Consider the following 19521-nt stretch of genomic DNA (forward strand, 5'->3'; position numbering starts at 1 on the left):
GGTTGTGAATCACTGCTAGAGCCATACAAATGTTCTCTTATGGGGGACCCTGGCATGTCGTTTCAAATGGGGGTCCGCGGGCTAATTAGTGTCAATTTGGGGGTCCTTGACGTAAAAGCGTTTGGGAACCACTGCTGTAGAGGTTAACCCATTTAGTCCTGACCTCGAAATTTAAAAAGAATCTTCTAAATCCTCCATTTTCTGAAATAAATATTTTCACGATTTTTCAAAAATAGCAGACCTACAAGCTCGTAGGGCGCCACTCGGTGGCGCGCTATGAGCTTGTAGATCTTCTATTTTTCAATAGCTAAATTATAAGATGTTTAAAACACCAAAAGGGGTTCCCGCCCAAAATGGGTCAAGGTATATGGGTGTTGGCCAGAGGTGCAGATTATGATCTGCCTCATATAAAGTACTGTAATACAGCTTGTAAATAATCAAATATGTTAAACTTATTAAGACAATAAGAAAACCTATTTCCTCTCTTCTCTTGAGATCTTATCAGAAATACTGCTGTCGGAATCAAGTGAAACTGCAGTGTATAAAAAAAACAAAAAAAAACATGAAGAATAGCCAGAGAATGCTATATGAACTCATGGCTGTAAGCTTTATTCCAACGGTAAACCAAAAATCACACCCGTGTGAACTGAGTGGTGCAGTGACGTCACACACTAACCATAGCAACCATGCTCACCATGCGTGGGGCCACGTACAGGTACACAGGTACTTACAGACAAAGCTGGTTGGAGTGGTTTGCACCACTCAAAAAAAGAAGATAAAACACCAAAATAACGACAAGATCAATAATATGCGTATGGATGTGTATTTTAATAAAAATAATTCTGTCAAAATTAAACAGAATACAATATTTCATTTTTTTTAATCATGTTTCCAGTACATAGGTATGTTTTTTTATTATTGTTTTTTCTTTTTTTTATTTCATTTTAAACATTTTAAAAGTTTCATGCTAAGTAGAGTAACTCATTTCACAATTCTTTTTTTTTTGTTTTTGCTAAAACTCAAAATACGAAATTAAAATCATAATAGGAGTCAATTGTGCACAGCTTGTTTTTTGTTTTTTTTGTAATGCCTAAATTCCATTTGGCCTCCCCAAATGAAATCGATTTGCTGTCAAGAGGCCTCGATCGGGTCCTAGTTCCAACACTGTCCACAACATGCCTCCTTTTCCTGGGAATAATCGCTGATCTAACTTGGAACAAAGCATTCCGCCAGATGATCGATCGGTACGTCTACGGCGGGATCAACAAAGGGTACACGTTAACAGTGCTGCAACACAGACCCAGTTCAAACACAAGCGCTGGGAGACTTGTTCCCTACAGGTATGCAAAACATGTTCTAACAGGTGTTTGTGTGTGCGTCTGTATGTGTAACATATGTCCTTTACAGGTGTATTTATTAGCAGGTGTGTGTGTGTGTGCGCGCATGTTTGTATATACTGCATGTACAGTATACAGTATGTGTGTGCATGTGACTGTAGCCAGGAGAATAATTCCTATAGTACTGTAGCAGAAGGTGTGTTTATAAAAAACAAATTGTCCCAGGAAAAAGCTCGACAACATACCCTGTACTAGATCCCTCCCTGCATACACATACCCCCTAGCATAATATAAGTCTGTAAATCTCTACCGTGGGATGAAAATTCTCTTATGAATGGAAATATACAATTTGGGTTAGGCGGGCTACGATACAGAGTCGAAATGCCATTGATTCACTGGCAATCAAGAGTGACAGCTGTGACAAAACGTGAGGAGAGATACGTGGTCGAAAAGATCCAGTGTTTTAAATGGCATGTGCCGCATTTATACCCGACAGCATTTAGTAATGGTCAGTAGAATCTGACAGACCACGTCATTTTGGAGCAGCACACCTTAACCACCCGCTCCCTATTCTGGGGGGGGAAATTTGCCCCAAAATATCTGATCTACAAGCTCACAACACGTTGCGTGTGTTGTGGCGATCGGCTACCTTTGGCCCAAGAGGTTTGGTGTAGATGGGGAAAAAAAGTGCTCCAAGTCGTTTGGGACTCGCGTTGGTTTCACTGAAGACTAGCGGTTTTACCGGTAAGTTAAGACTGACAAACCATCCATGGAACATATTAGGATAATGCTATTAGGGATGAAACAAAGTATTAGAAAAAAATATATAATTATGAATTCAATTGTAGACAGCGGGAACAAAACTGACCATTTGTTAAACCACGAGAAGCGTATCAAATGATGCATAACCTATGTATGATTGTCATTTAGGTGAATGAAAGAGGGTTTTTATTTGAAAGAATAACGACATTCTACCAAAGCTACATTCAACACGGAGTCACCTAAGGTGAACACTAGGTTCTTTGACCGACAGTCATTCCCTGAGTCCAGAGAAGGGATTAAGGATATTTTAGAACTAAAATATATTTCACTGTGTTTTCAGCATGGTCAAACTGACCAAATAAAAGGTTTACTGTGTGGTCTGCTGGCTTGGCCATACAAATGTTTAATAACAAGTGTGAATTTACATTTTCAAACGGATTCAATTACTTCATCGAATCGTTTGGTGGGAGGCTACGTTTTTAAAACAAAAAGCAATTCAATCAACCCAAATAGAACTACAATTTAGAACACTCTCGTAATAATCGCTCTCGCTCACTTTTTGAGTCCCCGACTTGTTTGTGTGAGGGGACGACAAATTCTCAGGGGAAGAGACGGCAAAAAGTTATAGGAATATGGCCAAGCCCAGAACAATACAAACAAATTAACTAGCAATAGTATGAGTACAGTTTCGAGGGCCTGGTCAGAAGTGTGTTGATAGGACCAACAGTACAAACACTCCCAAATGAAACAGTCTACCACCATGATAGTTGTGCCTGTGTGTCTATGAGAAAGATTGTGCATAATAAAACCTAGATAATAAAAAATCTGAAATGTGTTTCTGACTGCATTATTTGGACATAAAACCCAGTTAGTGCAACATTTCAGTTATGAAACATATGGAAGGATTTGTGGAAAGACAACCTAAGAGACAAACACTCTTACTTATTTGAAGGAACACCACACTTCTAATAGACCAAATTATTCTATATATTTTTTTTAAATTAAAAGAACCATGACAGGACAAGCTTAACACGATCTTTACAACATTATAGTAGTTGTAATTTGGCAGAGTCGCATCAAACTGGGCGAAAAACAACTCATTTTGAAAAAGGTTCCCTGAAGCCTACATGCAAGTAAAAGAATGATTTAAAACACAAAGGGCAACTTAAAAATCTTCATGTTGGCAAATGGCTTCATTTCTTTATTCAACATTATAATAGTAACTATGCAAATAAACAGGTCTAACTCAGTGGGGGATGCATATCTCTGTCAATAAGACTGCTCTGATGAAAGCCCTCAAGGATGGCTTGCTGCTACCATACACAAAACACCACAAGGTGTCATCCATTAGCAATTAGTCTCTCTCTCTAAACCAGTGGTTCTCAAACGTTTCTGGATCAGGACGGGGCCCCGCTTGGAAATCTCACAAAAGTGTTCGCGGCCCACCCACGTAACACGACAGCCATTGTGGTCAGATGGGTGGGTCGTGTGCATTTTCAGAGCATGTTTATTATATGATCAGTCAAATCGACCACGAATGAATGTGTTACTATCATGAACATCTTAAGCATTTTGCCAATTATTTGGGGGCCACCTCGCAATATCCACAGGTGTGGAACCACCGGTCTAAAGCCTGATTTATACTTGGTCACTCAGTGTCGTGTCCCAAAAGGAGGAGATCTACATGACTGTAGATCGGCTGTTTTTGACATGTGACATCGCCCGGTGTGCAGCCAAGTACAGTAAATGAAGCTTTAGTTCCTTAAACTCTATGTTAACATCAAGGCCTACAGATCGATGAATAAAAAGCAATGTTGTCATAAGTGACCAAAAAAGGTGTTAATAATAATAATGGTGATAATAATGTTGTTACGTATAAACAAATACATTTGCCCCCAGGAGTTAAACCCAGGGGCTGGAGGTACACAACAGGAGTTGTGCTCTGTTTTAAAGTCCTGCATTCAAACCAGGTGGGGGATCTGCTCCATGTACATACAATCAACGAAGAGGTTCTGTGCTACCGATGGTAACTCGTCCACATTCACACCGGGGCCGTGTATCAATTGTCTCACATGTACTTTGTGTACTTTTGAAGTATAGCCAAAGCCAGTGGATGTGTTCTACATGCACCAGGCAAAATTGGGGGAGGATTTGAAAGTGTTTTTTCTTTTTGCTAGTATGACACTTGTTCGTTATTGTCTTACATGCAGCAGCCTTTGATGACAAGCTCCCCATTATCGCATCTACCATGCAATAGTGGCGGAACGGCTTTTGTAGGTACATTGTTTCTCAGATGTTGCAAAAATTATTACCATACAGGAATAGGCTATCACAAAAAGCATGTTTCTTAAAACAACCGATTGATTTCTTGTGACTTCTGTCAACTGAAAAAGTGGAAAAAAACAAACAACAAATCCTCTTAGGTGTGGAGAAATATGTAGACAAAATGTAGGACTTCTGTAAAAAAAAAATGCATCTCTTTTAGCCAATGCACCATTTACATAAATAGTGCACTTCCAAGTGCATCCTTTAGGGGGCGTAAATGTTCAGAAGTGGGACTCGGTGGTCTTTCTATATCTGCTACATTTCCTCAGTGACAGGGTTTGACATCACTTCAATGACCTAAAGTAAGGTCTAAGGTTGAAGCTTACAATTGGAGGATCTAGAATCTGTGTTATCGTGGTAAACCAGCTATGAGTGTTGTGGTCTGGTGGTGATATGGTAAACAACAACAACAGTCCAATAAAAATACTGAGTCGTATAGGGAATCAAAAATCCACCCATAAAAACAAAAGAGGGGGGGGGGGGGGGGATTCGAATTTCTGCCGTCCAAGTTGAGCACAACAATCTCTAAATAAAAAGACTAGATAAACATAATAATAATAATAATTAATTATCTTTAAATAGTGTCACACGTTTTTCTTGTATTTGATAATACTAAAATTAAAAAGAAACTTTCTTCTCTCTCCTCTGCCGCTCCTCCTCCTCCTCCTCCTCCTCTCCTGTCCCGCTGGCTCAGTCTGACGGACAGCCACACACACCAATCACACGCATGCTCTCTCTCCTCTGTCGCCAAGACAACTACCTGCTGGACACACCCCTTTTCAGCTGCGCTGCGTAACAATAACCTGTGAGGAAAGATGGGGGGCGGGGGGGGACGGGACAGTATGACAGGTAAGGAACGTTGTGTAGATGTATGTACTGTACTTTATTTATTAACCCATTTTGGGCGGGAACCCCTTTTGGTGTTTTAAACATTGTTATAATTTAGCTATTGAAAAATAGCAGATCTACAAGCTACAAGATCTACAAGATCTGGCGCGCTACGAGCTTGTAGGTCTGCTATTTTTTTTAAATCGTTAAAATGTGCCTCAAATCTTTCAGAAAATTGTCATGATTTAGAAAACTTTTTTTTTTTTAAATTTCGACGTCAGGCCTGAATGGGTTAATATATCCTGTCCTGTGTATACTGTGCACTAACAGAAAGAGTGTGTGTGTGTGTGTGTGTGCACGCGCGTGCATGCATGCGTTGAACTCACCTGGACTTGGGCTAGTGCAAAAAGTTGTCTACTCTGGCGAAGGAGCAGGATCCAGAGCGGACCCGGGCCATGAGCTGAACACACTCTGTGGCCTGGCCCAGGGCCAGCATCAGTGGAGGCTGCTTAGGCAGGTTCTGGGACTCTGCAAAGGGTTGTTTGGAATGTTAGCAAATAGCAATAGAGGTAGCAACATATTGTTTGGAATGTTAGCAATAGATGTAGCACATAAAGTAACTTGTAAGCAATAGTTGTGGTTGACTCAACTGGATGGAAAATGTAATGGCCCGCACCTATTAATTTCAATGAAAGTTGCTCACAAGCGCATGAAGCACCCGGAAGTACACTCCAATAGAGCTGACGCACTAGCGTATCAGATGGCAGAAGCATGCGCAGTAGAATTATAAGTGGTAAAATTGGGTCTTGCAATACTACCAGATTTGGTGGCTTCAATAATCCTCTGTGGTTCTCGAGGGCTTGGTAGGTATCCTTAGAACTCCACTGCTAGCTAGGCTAAACAGTCTTAACATTCTTAATTATAGTCTTAATAGCTAGTTTAACCATATCCTTGGTTAAATTAGCGTGGTGTGACAGTCATCCCCATGTGTGTCCCTTACCCAGAATGGCGCTGTTGAGTGCGGAGCAGAGCGTTTCTCTCTGTGTGGGGTCTAACTGCTGGCCTACGGGGCAGTTCCACGGGTCTGAGTATGCTAGCAGGCTAAATGCATCCTGGAGACAGACAGTGAGAGAGAGAGAGAGAGAGAGAGATGGAAAATGAAAGAGAGAGGTAAGGTTGACTGTCTCGGTGGAGGTGGGGAAGCAATGTTCTGGTCATGTAGGTATTATTTAGTTCCTGTCCGTTTTGACCAGGTCTACAAATAGCCGTTCTCTCTCTCTGCAGTCAGTGATGTGAAAATATGAACAGCCTCATTTATCAACGTCTCCAATGTAGAAACCAGTGCCGATCCGACTGCAGGAATCAACTCGCAACCAATCACAGTCAGCGGAAGAATGGTCGGGGGGTGTTGATGAATGTGGCAGCTGAAAACGATCATTTTAAATATCCTTGTTTAAAATATCTCCCTCTCTATCTCCCTTGCCGTTCGACGCGACGAAGCGGAATACAGCCAAGAAGAGCACGTTTCCAGAGGTTGGAATATACCCCGGCAATCATATCCCTGTATTCACACACACCTATTTGCATACACAGCACACATACACACACACACACACCAATACTTGACACAGACACATCTAATAAGAAAATATAACACAACTAGAACTGAAGAATATGACGTCATATCATATGCTGCTAAGGGACATTGGTACATATCTACGTCATGGGACATACGCTTCGTAGCATAGACGGAAAACATACCTGCACGTATGTCTGCTTCCGTATGTACCGTGCAAGCATATGACGTCATATCATATGCTGCTAAGGGACATACGCATCGTAGCACCTGACTGATAACATTACTTGCACGCTCTGCTTGCGCAAGTAAATATAATTAAAAATATATGACCACAGTCATAACATTGCAAGTCCAATCGAACAATCTATAAAGTGCCATATGATGAATGCGGTCTGGTAAACAAAATCACTGCTGTGGTCAACAGAGATAGAACGAGATGAGTAGTAGTAAATCACTCACTTACAGTATAGCCATCAACAACAGTTTACTTTAAAAGATATATCCTCACCTTGGAGACCATTCTGTGTTTTAAGATACCTCAGACTTGTTCCTTTTTATTGCTGGGAAATATCCCTGAAGAGTTTCTAATACATGATAAATATTTAATCAAGATCCTCTAAGCAAGTAAGAAAGCGATCACACGACGCTGGTACCAACAGGACCCACCAACGAAAGAACATTGGATGGACATTACTGAGGAACTGTATATTATGGAAAAACTAACCTTCTTCTCTCAGCCTAGCGATAATGCATGAGGATTTCATTTCAATGAATGTATCTGGTAATGTGAAAAATGCAGCCTTGTTTTTTGTTTTTCTCCTTTTTTCTTGTTTTCGTATTGTCTTTTTTTTGGTTTGTTGTCTCTGTCTTTTCATTAAAAAAAATATATATATATCCTCCTATGTATAAGTCTTAACTGGATCTGCCATGTTTGACATCTGAATAACCGTTAAAGTTCTTGTTTAAATGGGTGACTGATTCAACATCTAACCCAATACAATACAGTAGATTGATTTTAATTCGAGGCACGTCCCGCTGGGAGGAGACCCCCGGGCAGACCAAGGTGCAGATGGGAGGGATCACATCGGCTCACTGGCCTTGGAACACCTCGGGATCCCCCAGGAGTTATCCGTTAACCCTGTAGTTGCCTATTTATGTTTAGGGATATGCAAGCCAGGGTTATGTTAGATATTAGACGTTATGTTAGGTTACATACATTTTAAGTGAATTATGTGGGTGGCTGCTGCATATGCTTAAAAGCCTGTCAGAATGTCTAACTACCCTGCAAGGCACGTCGAACGATGGAAAAACATTCATGAGCCGAGATCTGACATGAGATTTGATTGTTGGCTACACTCACGTCAAACGGACGCCATATTAATAAATGCTGACAGTTGTGTTGAGATGAGCGTGCAGCGTGTACGCCCATTTCAGGGTCTGCGCAAGTTTGCACTGAGATGCACTGAGACTGTGCCATTTTCCTTTGCTACAAAGAGAACACTATAGCAATTCTCAACTGGAGAGCATTATATTTATATATATAGTTTATTTATTTAGAATTTACCCCATTTTTCTCCCCAATTTAGTCGTCATGCCAATTAATTCCGTCCCACACACATGTTGCCACTGCTGTTGTATCCAACAGCCAATGAGGAGCCCCCACCGGGAGGATGTAGGGCCCAATAGTCAACATCACCAACTGCAAACATTGTGTGCGTGTGTGTGTGTGTGTGTGTGTGTGTGTGTGTGTGTGTGTGTGCATGCGCGCGAGAGAGTGTGTGAGTGAGTGAGTGAGTGAGCGCGTGTGTGCGTGCGTGCGTGCGTGCGCGTACCTGCAACATCTTCTTGTGCGCGGCATTCTTGCCATACTCGCGGCACAGTTGCTCGTTGAGTGTCTGCAGCTCTCTTCCAAACTGAATCATCCTCTCCGTGGCCGCCTGATTCCCTCCACAGAGCTGTCTGCTACTGCTACAGGCCTCGTCTGCATGGGGGGAAATGCACACGTACACGTGTCCATTACTGTGCCGTTGAGATTTATACAGTATAGTCCGATAGTTTTTCAGAAGAATCAGCCTCAGCTCTAAATCAGGGGTTTTCAACAGGTGGTCCGTGGACCACTGGTGGTCCGTGAAGGTATTGCATGTGGTCCCTGACCATGCATTTAGTAATGTAAGATTTGTAGATATTTAAAAATGTCTTTCCACTAGTTGAGAAACAGTGAACTGAATGACCCGGTGACCTATAATGACCACCCATGTAGTCATTTACGGACAAGTTGGAGGTCAAGAAATTCAACAGAAAAAGGGAGTGCACCGGATTGTCTGGTTGAGTCATTATTATTAGTAGTCAAGTCAATGGACTATTGGTTGAGAAACAGTGGGATGTATAGCATAATATAGCAAGTGTTACATATCTCCATCCAACACAATAGTGGTCCCCAGGTTGATTCTAGGTCAGGGTGGTGGTCCCTCGTTCACAATCAGCAGAAAACCCCTGCTCTAAATGGGTGATTCGGTACACAATCCTAGAATTCCATTTAATTAATGGTAAAGTAAGCAAGTCTCTCTCTCTCTCTCTTTACATTCAAAAGGTTTTTGCAAGGGCAAACTGATGGATGAGAATTGTAAATGCAAAGCCAAAAAACTGTACAGTATGTAGACCAAGTCTTATGTTGCCATCTAGTGGTTACAAGTGGTCAAAACACTTTTATTTCTTCTTTAAAAAATAAAATCTGTTCATTGGGTTAAATAAAGATTTCATTTTGATTAGAAAACATACATTAACCACTTCAACCCTATATACATTTCGGCCTTGTAGATCGGCTATTTTCTAAAGTTTTTGTACACATTTTTAACTTGTGAAATCAGACATTATGCAATATGAGTACTTTTACTTTGAGTACTTTAAGTACATTTTGATGCCGATACTTTTGTACTTTTAATATTCATTTTGAATACGGGACTTCTACTTGTAACGGAGTACATCTACATTGCAGTATTGACACTTTTACTTAAATACAACATTTGAGTACTTTTCCCACCACTGGTGTAGCGCAGGGGTTCTCAACCCGTGGGTCGCGACCCCTCGGGGGGTCGCCAAATTATTTTAGGGGGTCCCCAAATTATTTTCAAAAAAAAAAAAAAGATTTATTTTTAAATTTTATTTTCACTTTTTTTCAAAAATAGCAGACCTACAAGCTCGTAGCGCGCCACTCGGTGGCGCGCTATGAGCTTGTAGATCTGCTATTTTTCAATAGCTAAATTATAACAATGCTTAAAACACCAAAAGGGGTTCCCGCCCAAAATGGTTTAAGGTTATTGTAGCAGTCAATTTATATTGGGGGTCAGGAGGGGGCGGGGCGGGGGTCCAGAGACATTGCCAAAGCATTTCCGGGGGTCCCCGGCCAAAAACGTTGAGAACCCCTGGTGTAGCGTACCTGTTTTACACTGACCATCAGCAGTCTGTGTGTAGTCTGTGTGTACGTACCGGTACCGGCTACACCGTTGCCCAGGCTGTTGTCATCTGGTTGAAGGATCTCTTGGTGTTTGTATGTGCCGTTCATGATCCGTGCTGCTGAGGAGCCATCAACCACCCCATTGGTATAATGCTCTGCTTCAATCTCCATCTCACTATCACTGTAAACGCACGCACACACACACACACACACACACACACACACACACACACACACACACACAGTGAGACACTCCTGTTGACACTCCTGTTGACATGTCAATGTGACATGACAACAGCTCTGCTACATGCGTTGAGTTTGTTTGTTTACAAGCCACAGAGAGACGGGCAGCAAAGCTTGTGGCTTATTTAGAGTAATACACTGTCTGGATGCCATCTTGAATGAGATTAAAAAGGGAGTAGTTCTGTAATCAAAACCAGCTGTGTTGGAGGAACGTGCATCGATGGGAATAAACCAGGTGAATGAAATCAAGATTCATTATTATTCATGCAGGACTCGACACGTCATCACGACACGCAGCACGTTTTGGTTTATTTTTATGGACTTTTGATAGAAAAATACAAAAAGATGGAAATTTTCCCATTGGTTTGGCAATCATTTTTATGTAGGTATGCCCCTATGATGACCACGGATATGCTCTGAAGGTGTGAAAAATTTATTTTTCATTTCTCTACGTCTTTAAAGAGACTTGAAGTAAAGTTAAAAATCACACCCATGTGAACTGAGTGGTGCAACTCCCCCCCCCTCTCTCTCTCTCTCTCATTAGCAGGCAACAGTGCAGCACCATCTCTCTCTCTCCGTTTCTGGCACAACAGCGCCCCTACTGGTACTCATGAGTCACACATGAGTCACACACAAACATAGGTTAACACGGACATTGCTGTTCCTTGGAGTGGTTGCACCACTCAAAAAAGAAACACCCGATCCTGAACCATAGCGTGATGTTAAGCTTTTGCTTCTCTCTGCCCATTCTTGAACAAAAATGGTTTTGCTTTATTGTCTTAATGGTGTATGTATGGGTTTTCTGTACTTTATTTGTTCAAAAATAAATAAAGATCAAATCAAATCAAATGTTAAGACACTATAATCTCCTGATGTGCACTGCATGCAACATCATGTGTACAGATATGATTGGATGATTCAAATGTACGCATTTACTAACGGCAGTCCCTAGAGAGTCAAGCAAACGTTTCCTCCTCTGGCTGAAACAGGCGAGCATGGCACAGGGGGAGGACAGCCTTCAGTGGCGTATGCAGGAATGACAAGTTGGCCAGGCGAAAAAATTTAACCAGTCATATACACTGGCAAAAACGTCAGCTGGGCACGCATCAAATACCTTTAGTAGGGTGTCAAATGTATCTCCCTTAATTGCGACAGCAAGGTGTGTGAACACAAAGGCGTTGTATTTGCAAATCTATGGGAGGGTCGCACCACGTAATGGACACGCCCGGGCCGTGAATGGGTGAGGGGCGAACTTGGACAGACGGCGGCCTGCCCTCGCCTTATTGTAAATACACCTCTGACAGCCTTCCCTACCTTGTTTCCTGGTTGCTGTTGGCGCTGTGTGGCTGGCTCTTGGTGGAGTCGGAGGAGTTGGATTCGGAGTAGTTAACGGAGGAAGGGGAGGAGGAGGAGGAAGAGGAGGCCGAGGAGACCCCGGGGTACTTGCTGTTGCTGCCTCCTCCTCCACTGTGGGTCTTTGATTTGTTGGGGGGAGTCACACCGTTACTGCATGTGGGGCTGCTGTCCGCTCCTCCGGCGTGCAGGTGTGCGTTGGTGGTGCCGCCGCCGTGGTGAGGGCTGGCGCTGGGCGAGCCGGGATAGCTGTCCTGGGACTTGGGGGAGCGAGCGCTAAAACAGCGGACTTCACTGTCTGTGCCATTCACCATCTCCACGAACTGACGACACCTGACGAGACACAGGAGGACGTGATACAGTTGGCACACTGCTACTGAAGGAGACGGTTAGCGCTTTGGATTTCCAGCATGCAGTATCATGACAGCCCCCTAGTTTGACCCCTAGTTTGGCCATAGACCCCCTAGTTTGGCCATAGACCCCCTAGTTTGGCCATAGCCACTTGCCCAAATATGTCCAAATGTGCTGACTTCATCACATTTGTGATGACGGCTATGGACATTTTTAGCCCAAGGAGTGTTTTTCGTGCAAAACTAATGCTTGGAATGGATTCAGAATCATGAAAAACCCCTAGTTTGACACGTCACATTCTACTTAAAGCATAATGAAATTTAGAACATTTTGCCTTTGCCTAGTAGACAATTTTGCCTTTGTCTACTAACAATGTGGGATATGTTAGTAGACACCTTTACAAACACATTGGTGAAGACAGTTCTTGGTAAGAAATGTATTCCCAGGTTTTATTAATATCCCCCGACTACTAGGATACATCAGCAATGAATGCAGAAGGGAAATCAGCATACTGCAGTCAGGCACTATATATTTCCTACATTTAGGCAATTGTCATAATGTAGTCAAAAAGTGGGTATTTTTTGTTTTATTATAGATCAAGTCATCTCCATTAACCCATTTTCACCTGAGATCAGATTCTAAAAATGTCTTATACATCCTGACAGTTTTCTGAAAAAGCTATGTTTCTATGTCAGTCATTTTACAAAAATAGCAGACCTACAAGCTCGTAGCGCGCCACTCGGTGGCGCGCTATGAGCTTAGTGTTGCTGTACAGCTGTCTGCATTATACAGAACACCCTGATGATAACCCTTCATAAGATATCCCTGAAGAAGGTGAAGTTATAACTTATTCAGAGAGAAAGAGACAAGTCTAATGAGAACGGCTTCTTCATTACACTGATGACCTGGTCCAAAAGGTAGAACGTAGACAGCAACAGAGCAAGTCGCAAAACTCGAGGCATGGTTACAATTTCAAACATTTGTAGGACGGACGGGTGGGTGGTGATAACGTTGAAGTAATACTGTTACTGTTATTTCACTAAACAGTCCATTTTGGGGTTACCTAAGCTCGTCATGTGGCTGATTTGTGTTAGTGTTTGCCAGGACAAAAAGCAACAGGTTGTAGCTATGTTACACTACAACTTAACCCATTTTGGGGCGGGAACCCCTTTTGGTGTTAGCATTATGTTTTGCTTTAGCTATTGAAAAATAGCAGATCTACAAGCTAGGTCTGCTATTTTTGAAAAATCGAAGAACCACTGACATAGAAACATAGCTTTTTCAGAAAACTGTCAGGATTTAGAAGAAATTCATAGAATCGTTCCCAGGTCAAAATGGGTTAAGAGACAGAGTTCTAACTTGTTTCAATGTAAATTATGGTATGTTGAACTTCACTTCAACATGAATAGTAGGTTGGGATTGTGTGCTATGATTGTATAACTTACTTCAACATGAATAGTAGGTTGGGATTGTGTTCTAAGAGGCCGGGATACAGCTGCTGAGTGGCCTCTATGGCCTCGCCCACCCGCCCTGTCAGCACCAGCTTCTGTATTCCTATTGGACAATGGAAACACAATGAATGAACACAATCATTTTCACCTTCCTGTTCTTCTGAGTTCCGAGTAGTGACTATACACATACGTCATGTCCTAGAATTAGCGAATTGGGGAAGGGGATCAACGTCACGTGATTCTTTGTTTGACCCCTGTCAAGTTTGAAACTTGGATGTGTCTCAAAGAATATGATTATTGGCAGAATCGCGGAAAGTTTTGAATATTTGGTGGCGCCGTTTTCATTTTTCATTGCATCGGCGGTGGTTCATCTGCACTACAATACTTCATGTTGTGCTATGACGAAAAAAAACAGTTGCAAACATTTTTTACATTCAATTCGGTATTTTTCAGCTATTCGTCATATCTGCCCTGTGCACCTTTTTATTACGAAGCCTAAAAGCCAAACAGAAATGTAATTTCTAGTTGTAATGTTCCAATTGAACCGTTAATCACAATTATTTGTGTTAGAATTAATCGTCAACTTAACCCATTCAGGCCTGACGTCAATTTAAAAAAATGTCTTCTAAATCATGACAATTTCCGGAAAGATTTGAGGCACATTTTAACGATTTTTCAAAAATAGCAGACCTACAAGCTAAATTTAGCTATTGAAAAATAGCAGATCTACAAGCTCGTAGCGCGCCACCGAGTGGCGCGCTACGAGCTTGTAGATCTGCTATTTTTCAATAGCTAAATTATAACATACATTATGTTATAACCACCAAAAGGAGTTCCCGCTCAAAATGGGTTAAATGTGTAATCGTGACAGCCCTATAAGCACAACAAAAACGTTCCATTCAATGGCCATGATTCAATGGCCATGATTCAACGGCGTGGGTACAGGGTTCCTCACTCACTCTGTCGGTTCTTTATAGAAGACTGGTCCTCTTGTATCGAAGTCTCAGTGGCTCTGGCGAAGGCTGTCGCCGTGGCACAGTAACCATGGTGTACCAGGTAGCTAGACACCATACTGCAGAGAAAACACCAACACATATAGGTTTAAAGATGGACTGCGTGCAAGAATGTCATGTTGGATTACCATATTTGTTTTAGGTTTAAAGATGGACTGCGTGCGTGTCAGGTAGGGCATTCACTTCTAGTCATTTTTACTAGTTGCCTAGTTTACTAGTCGACTAGTTGTTTAACTACCTATTATGTAAAAAATAAAATAAATTGGGGGGGAAATAAATATTTGTACATTGAAAAACTGTGTACATGGTGACTATAACTATAAAAAAAAAAAAAAAAAAAAAACTAGTCAACTAGTCAACTAGTACCAACAAGGTCGACTAGTGGATTTACTAGTCGACTAGTAAACTAGTCGACTAGTTGCTTAATGCCCTAGTGTCAGGCATGCAAGAATGTCATGTTGGATTACCATATCTGTTATATGCCACCTAGTCTCGGGTGCCAGACTGTTGCCAACTTGCCTCCTGCAATTTTCAAATGCTACTTGTGTAGCTAGCATGTGGTCCATCTGTCTCCGTGTGTGTGTGTGTGTGTGTGTGTGTGTGTGTGTGTGTGCATCTTACTTCTGTAGAACAGCCTGCCACTCCCCCAGCCTCTCGCCTATGGGGAAGCGTGCGATCATGCCGTGGATCTTCGCCCGCCATTCATTCATGTAGTCCTCGATGTCGAAGACAAACGGCTGCTGGCCAAAGTTTGCATCTACGATCTCGCCGGGGGTCTGGAGCCCCACGGTGGGGTATAGATTGGGCTGGAGACAGAGAAGACAAGGTTTTTGATGAAGAAGATGTTTTTTTTATTTTATTTTTTACAATCATTAAAGGACCACTTCACCACTTTTCAACCTATCGTCCTCACTAATAATCATGAAAAAATGGCACCATTGAGTCTGTGTCTCATAGGAGGGCTGTGGGCAGTTTAGAACCGTCTTCCAGTGACATCATCATTAGGCAGATTTTTTTTTAAACAAGATTTTTTTTACACAAAATATTTAGATTTTCATTATCGTGAGAACGATGGCTTCCATTTCCACATTGCAACTTTTCAGGACTAGAAAGCCTGCAGTTTCTATTAGCTTGTATTCACCATCGATGATGTCACTGGAAGACGGTTTCTGTACTGCCCACAGCCCTCCTATGAGACACAGACCGAGTAGAAGAAAATTGCACAATTTTTTCATGATTATTAGTTCAGTTCAGTTTCAGTTTATTTTATGTATAGTACAAAATCACCCCAGGGGGTCTCTGTGCACTTTACAGCATTAATACATCAAAAAACAAATCAAAGACACAAATAGCATAGCAATAGAAAACATAGTAAAACATGGTAAAATGTGCATAGCTGTATGAATCATACAGATTTAAACTAGGCGGAACCGTAGTGCATAGAAAAAAGGTGTGTTTTTAGCCTTGACTTAAATATGTCCAGGGAGTTTGCATTTCTGAGGACCTATTATATGAAGAGAAATGTTGGGGGGGGTGGATACATTACAACACAATTAGTAGTATGTATTATATTCGTCGCAATACTCACAGGGAGGTCTGTGAAGGCTACACCTGTGAGATGGGAGAGAAAATGATAGCACGTTATTTGAGTCAGTTTTAAAAAAAAACTTCATGATGATTTCTAACTCTAAACGAAACAACCAGTTAACCATTTAACCAAACAAAGCAAACAGAGCTGTGGGTACAGTAATGTGGATACGTGCAGAACATAATGCATTATACTGACTTACCTAGGCTGATGCCGTTTTTTGTATAAAAGCAGGTGTTGTTGATGAGGTTGACGCAGCAACCAATCACGTCGCCCGTGGTGAAGGTGGGGCCGTAAGGCTGTCCAGTCCCCGAAGAGCAAAAGGAGTGGCCATCGTCCCCGTGGTACCCGTACGAGTGCTTGTCCCATCCTGGATTTGAGAAGAAGAAGAAGATTTGGATTAAGAAAATGATTTCTTGTCTTGGGATTCCTGCCTAAAGCAGAAAACAAACAAGAGAACACCTAGCATAGAAACTAGCAATAATCTCTGTGATGCAACTGGTTTGGAACTGGAACCAAAAAAATACTTATTTCTTTCCCTGAAGTGGGAACCAAAGTGGCCGTGTCACTATTCAGGAGGTTGGAAGATGCAGAGGTGATATAATTTATAAACCATCATCAAAAATAAAGAACAGAAGCCGTTCTAGAACCAAAGTTCTTTTAGTGGAAAAGGGGCCCCAGTGTTGTCCATTGTTGGATGGATTGGTAAATGGTGCATTTATATAGCGCCTTTATCTAAGGCGCTTTACATAGATTGTGCATTACATTCACCCATTCACACACATTCATACACCGATGGCAGCGGAAACCATGCAAGGCACCAACTAGCACATCGGGAGCAATTAGGGGTTCAGTGTCTTGCTCAAGGACACTTCGACACTAACTATGGGGGAGGCCGGGTTCGAACTGGCAACTTTGCGGTTACCATCCAGTCACTCTACCCCTGAGCCACCGCCGCTCTGTGATGCAACTGGTTTGGAACTGGAACCAAACAAATACTTATTTCTTGCCCTGAAGTGGGAACCAAAGTGGCCGTGTCACTATTCAGGAGGTTGGAAGATGCAGAGGTGATATAAACCATCATAAAAATATATAAAGAACAGAAGCAGTTCTAGAACCAAAGTTATTTTAGTGGAAAATAAAAAGGAGCCCCAGTGTTGTCCATTGTTGGATGGATTGTTCCCAAAGTGGACATTAGACACGGTGCTCAAGCCAAGGCCACCGATAGTCGTTGCTGGAAGAGGCATTAAGAGTTGTTACTTCTCTTCCCTAGATTTTCCAGCCTGATTTTGACTAAAACCCCATCCATTTTGATGCAAATTCACATGAAGGTCTACTTATTTAGCACTACAACCCCCTTAGATGGCGTGTCATTCTTTAGACGTCCAGCAGGGGGACGCAGTACACAAAGCCTGGTGGTGAGTCATTGCCTTCCAGCCCAAGAGGCTCATGAGGCTAAATAAGGAGAGCATGGGTTCATTTTACTGTGTGTGTATCTGGAGAAGGGAGGAAGTGTCCCGTCCCCGTGCGCTACTAAATATTTAGTATGTAATTCAGTACGCATATATGTAACCAACATAACTCCACCTGTCATTTCATCCAAATATACTGAACCCATTTTGACCTGAGATCAGATTCTAAAAATGTCTTCTACATCCTGACAGTTTTCTGATGATTTCTATGTCAGTCGTTCTTAGATTTAAAAAAAATAGCAGACCTACAAGCTCGTAGCTACGAGCTTGTAGATCTGCTATTTTTCAATAGCTAAAGCATAACATAATGCTAACACCAAAAGGGGTTCCCGCCAAGAATGGGTTAAGGTATACATGGTCTTTTGAGATCCATGACCTTTAGGGACATCAAATGTCATTCATTGTAAATGCAATCCTATGTTGCGTGATATTCAATGTGAGAATAAGGGTGTCTTCATGTCTTCGAGCCTCAAATGTTGATTTTGGGAGGAGAATGTATTTTCATTCACACAAACCAATGATGATACACTGCATGTTGTGTTTACTTGACCGCTCAGCGTCATTCTATTTGCAGACGGACTTACAGGGTCACTCAACGGCACAAAGAAAACATACTTCCTCTCAGTCTGGGCTGTGAAACATAACGTAAAGTTATGGCCTGTTTTCATCGGTACCCAATGTCACAAACTCACAATAGGAATGCAGACATCAACACCGGACTGGACTGACACCAGGAAACCAAGCAAAGCAACTTAGTACTTTTAACACGCATAAAATAATGTAAGCTCTAGTCTCCTGTGGTTAAAATGATTAATGTTTTTTTTTTAAACACACACACACACACACACACACACACACACACACACACACACACACACACACACACACACACACACACACACACACACACACACACACACACACACACACACACACACACACACACACACACACACACACACACACACACACACACACACACACACACACACACACACACACACACACACACACACACCATTGGCCCGAAACCGGTGGTTTCATTGTATAACTAGAAAACGTGCTCCTCGGAGCACAGGCCTCCGCCAGGTCAGGTACAGTAGGTTATTGTGGCCTTCTGTTCTGGTGGCACTATAATTGGCCAATGTGAAGTGTGGAATTTCTTCCTCAGCCTTTCACGGCAATCGGACGCTGCGTTCATGATTTGAGGCATGTTGAGGGACACAACTGGTGGCGCTATAAAAGGCTGATCTGACATTTTTGAGGCAGAGGTTCTGCTCTACCATCCAGGTAGTGTGTGTGCCCAGTTTTCGGGACGACGGTGCTGGAGATTAGCTGCTTGCAGACTGACGGATAGACACACTGACGGACGGACGGACGGATGCACAGGGTGCAAAACATCAACATCTACCAATAATTTCAGTACTCGGTTATAAATGAGTCACGTTGCCCATGCATAAAGTGAGTGTCAAATCGAGTGGCAAAGTGAGTTTAATGTCGTTTAAAGATCAGATTAAGACTTTTCCGTTTGCATGTATGGGCTCATAGGGCTGTAACCCATACGTTAGTTATACCCATTTTGCTTCCAGAATTGAAAGTGAATTAACCCATTTTGACCTGAGATCAGATTCTAAAAATGTCTTCTACATCCTGACAGTTTTCTGAAAAAGCTATGTTTCTATGTCAGTCGTTCTTCGATTTTTCAAAAATAGCAGACCTACAAGCTCGTAGCGCGCCACTTGGTGGCGCGCTATGAGCTTGTAGA

General features: G+C 42.1%; 1 protein-coding gene across 2 annotated transcripts in view; it reads right to left on the bottom strand.

Moving 5' to 3' along the window:
* Positions 1–809: 809 nt before the first annotated feature.
* ranbp10 (RAN binding protein 10) overlaps positions 810–19521 on the bottom strand; it is a 41068-nt gene continuing 22356 nt past the window's right edge. The window contains exons 4-15 of one of the 2 annotated variants that reach the window (XM_079502494.1): positions 16487–16654; positions 16285–16307; positions 15838–15885; positions 15318–15502; positions 14643–14755; positions 13678–13786; positions 11843–12214; positions 10318–10466; positions 8664–8812; positions 6253–6364; positions 5639–5780; positions 810–5227 (exon numbers count right to left, since the gene is read on the bottom strand). In XM_079502494.1, coding sequence (XP_079358620.1) covers positions 5650–5780; positions 6253–6364; positions 8664–8812; positions 10318–10466; positions 11843–12214; positions 13678–13786; positions 14643–14755; positions 15318–15502; positions 15838–15885; positions 16285–16307; positions 16487–16654 — 1559 coding nt within the window. In that variant the 3' untranslated portion in view covers positions 810–5227; positions 5639–5649. The remainder of the gene's footprint in view (positions 5228–5638; positions 5781–6252; positions 6365–8663; positions 8813–10317; positions 10467–11842; positions 12215–13677; positions 13787–14642; positions 14756–15317; positions 15503–15837; positions 15886–16284; positions 16308–16486; positions 16655–19521) is intronic. The other variant, XM_079502495.1, reaches the window with a different exon arrangement.

Source organism: Electrona antarctica, assembly GCF_951216825.1.
Source record: "Electrona antarctica genome assembly, chromosome: 5".
Taxonomy (NCBI): Eukaryota; Metazoa; Chordata; class Actinopteri; order Myctophiformes; family Myctophidae; genus Electrona; species Electrona antarctica.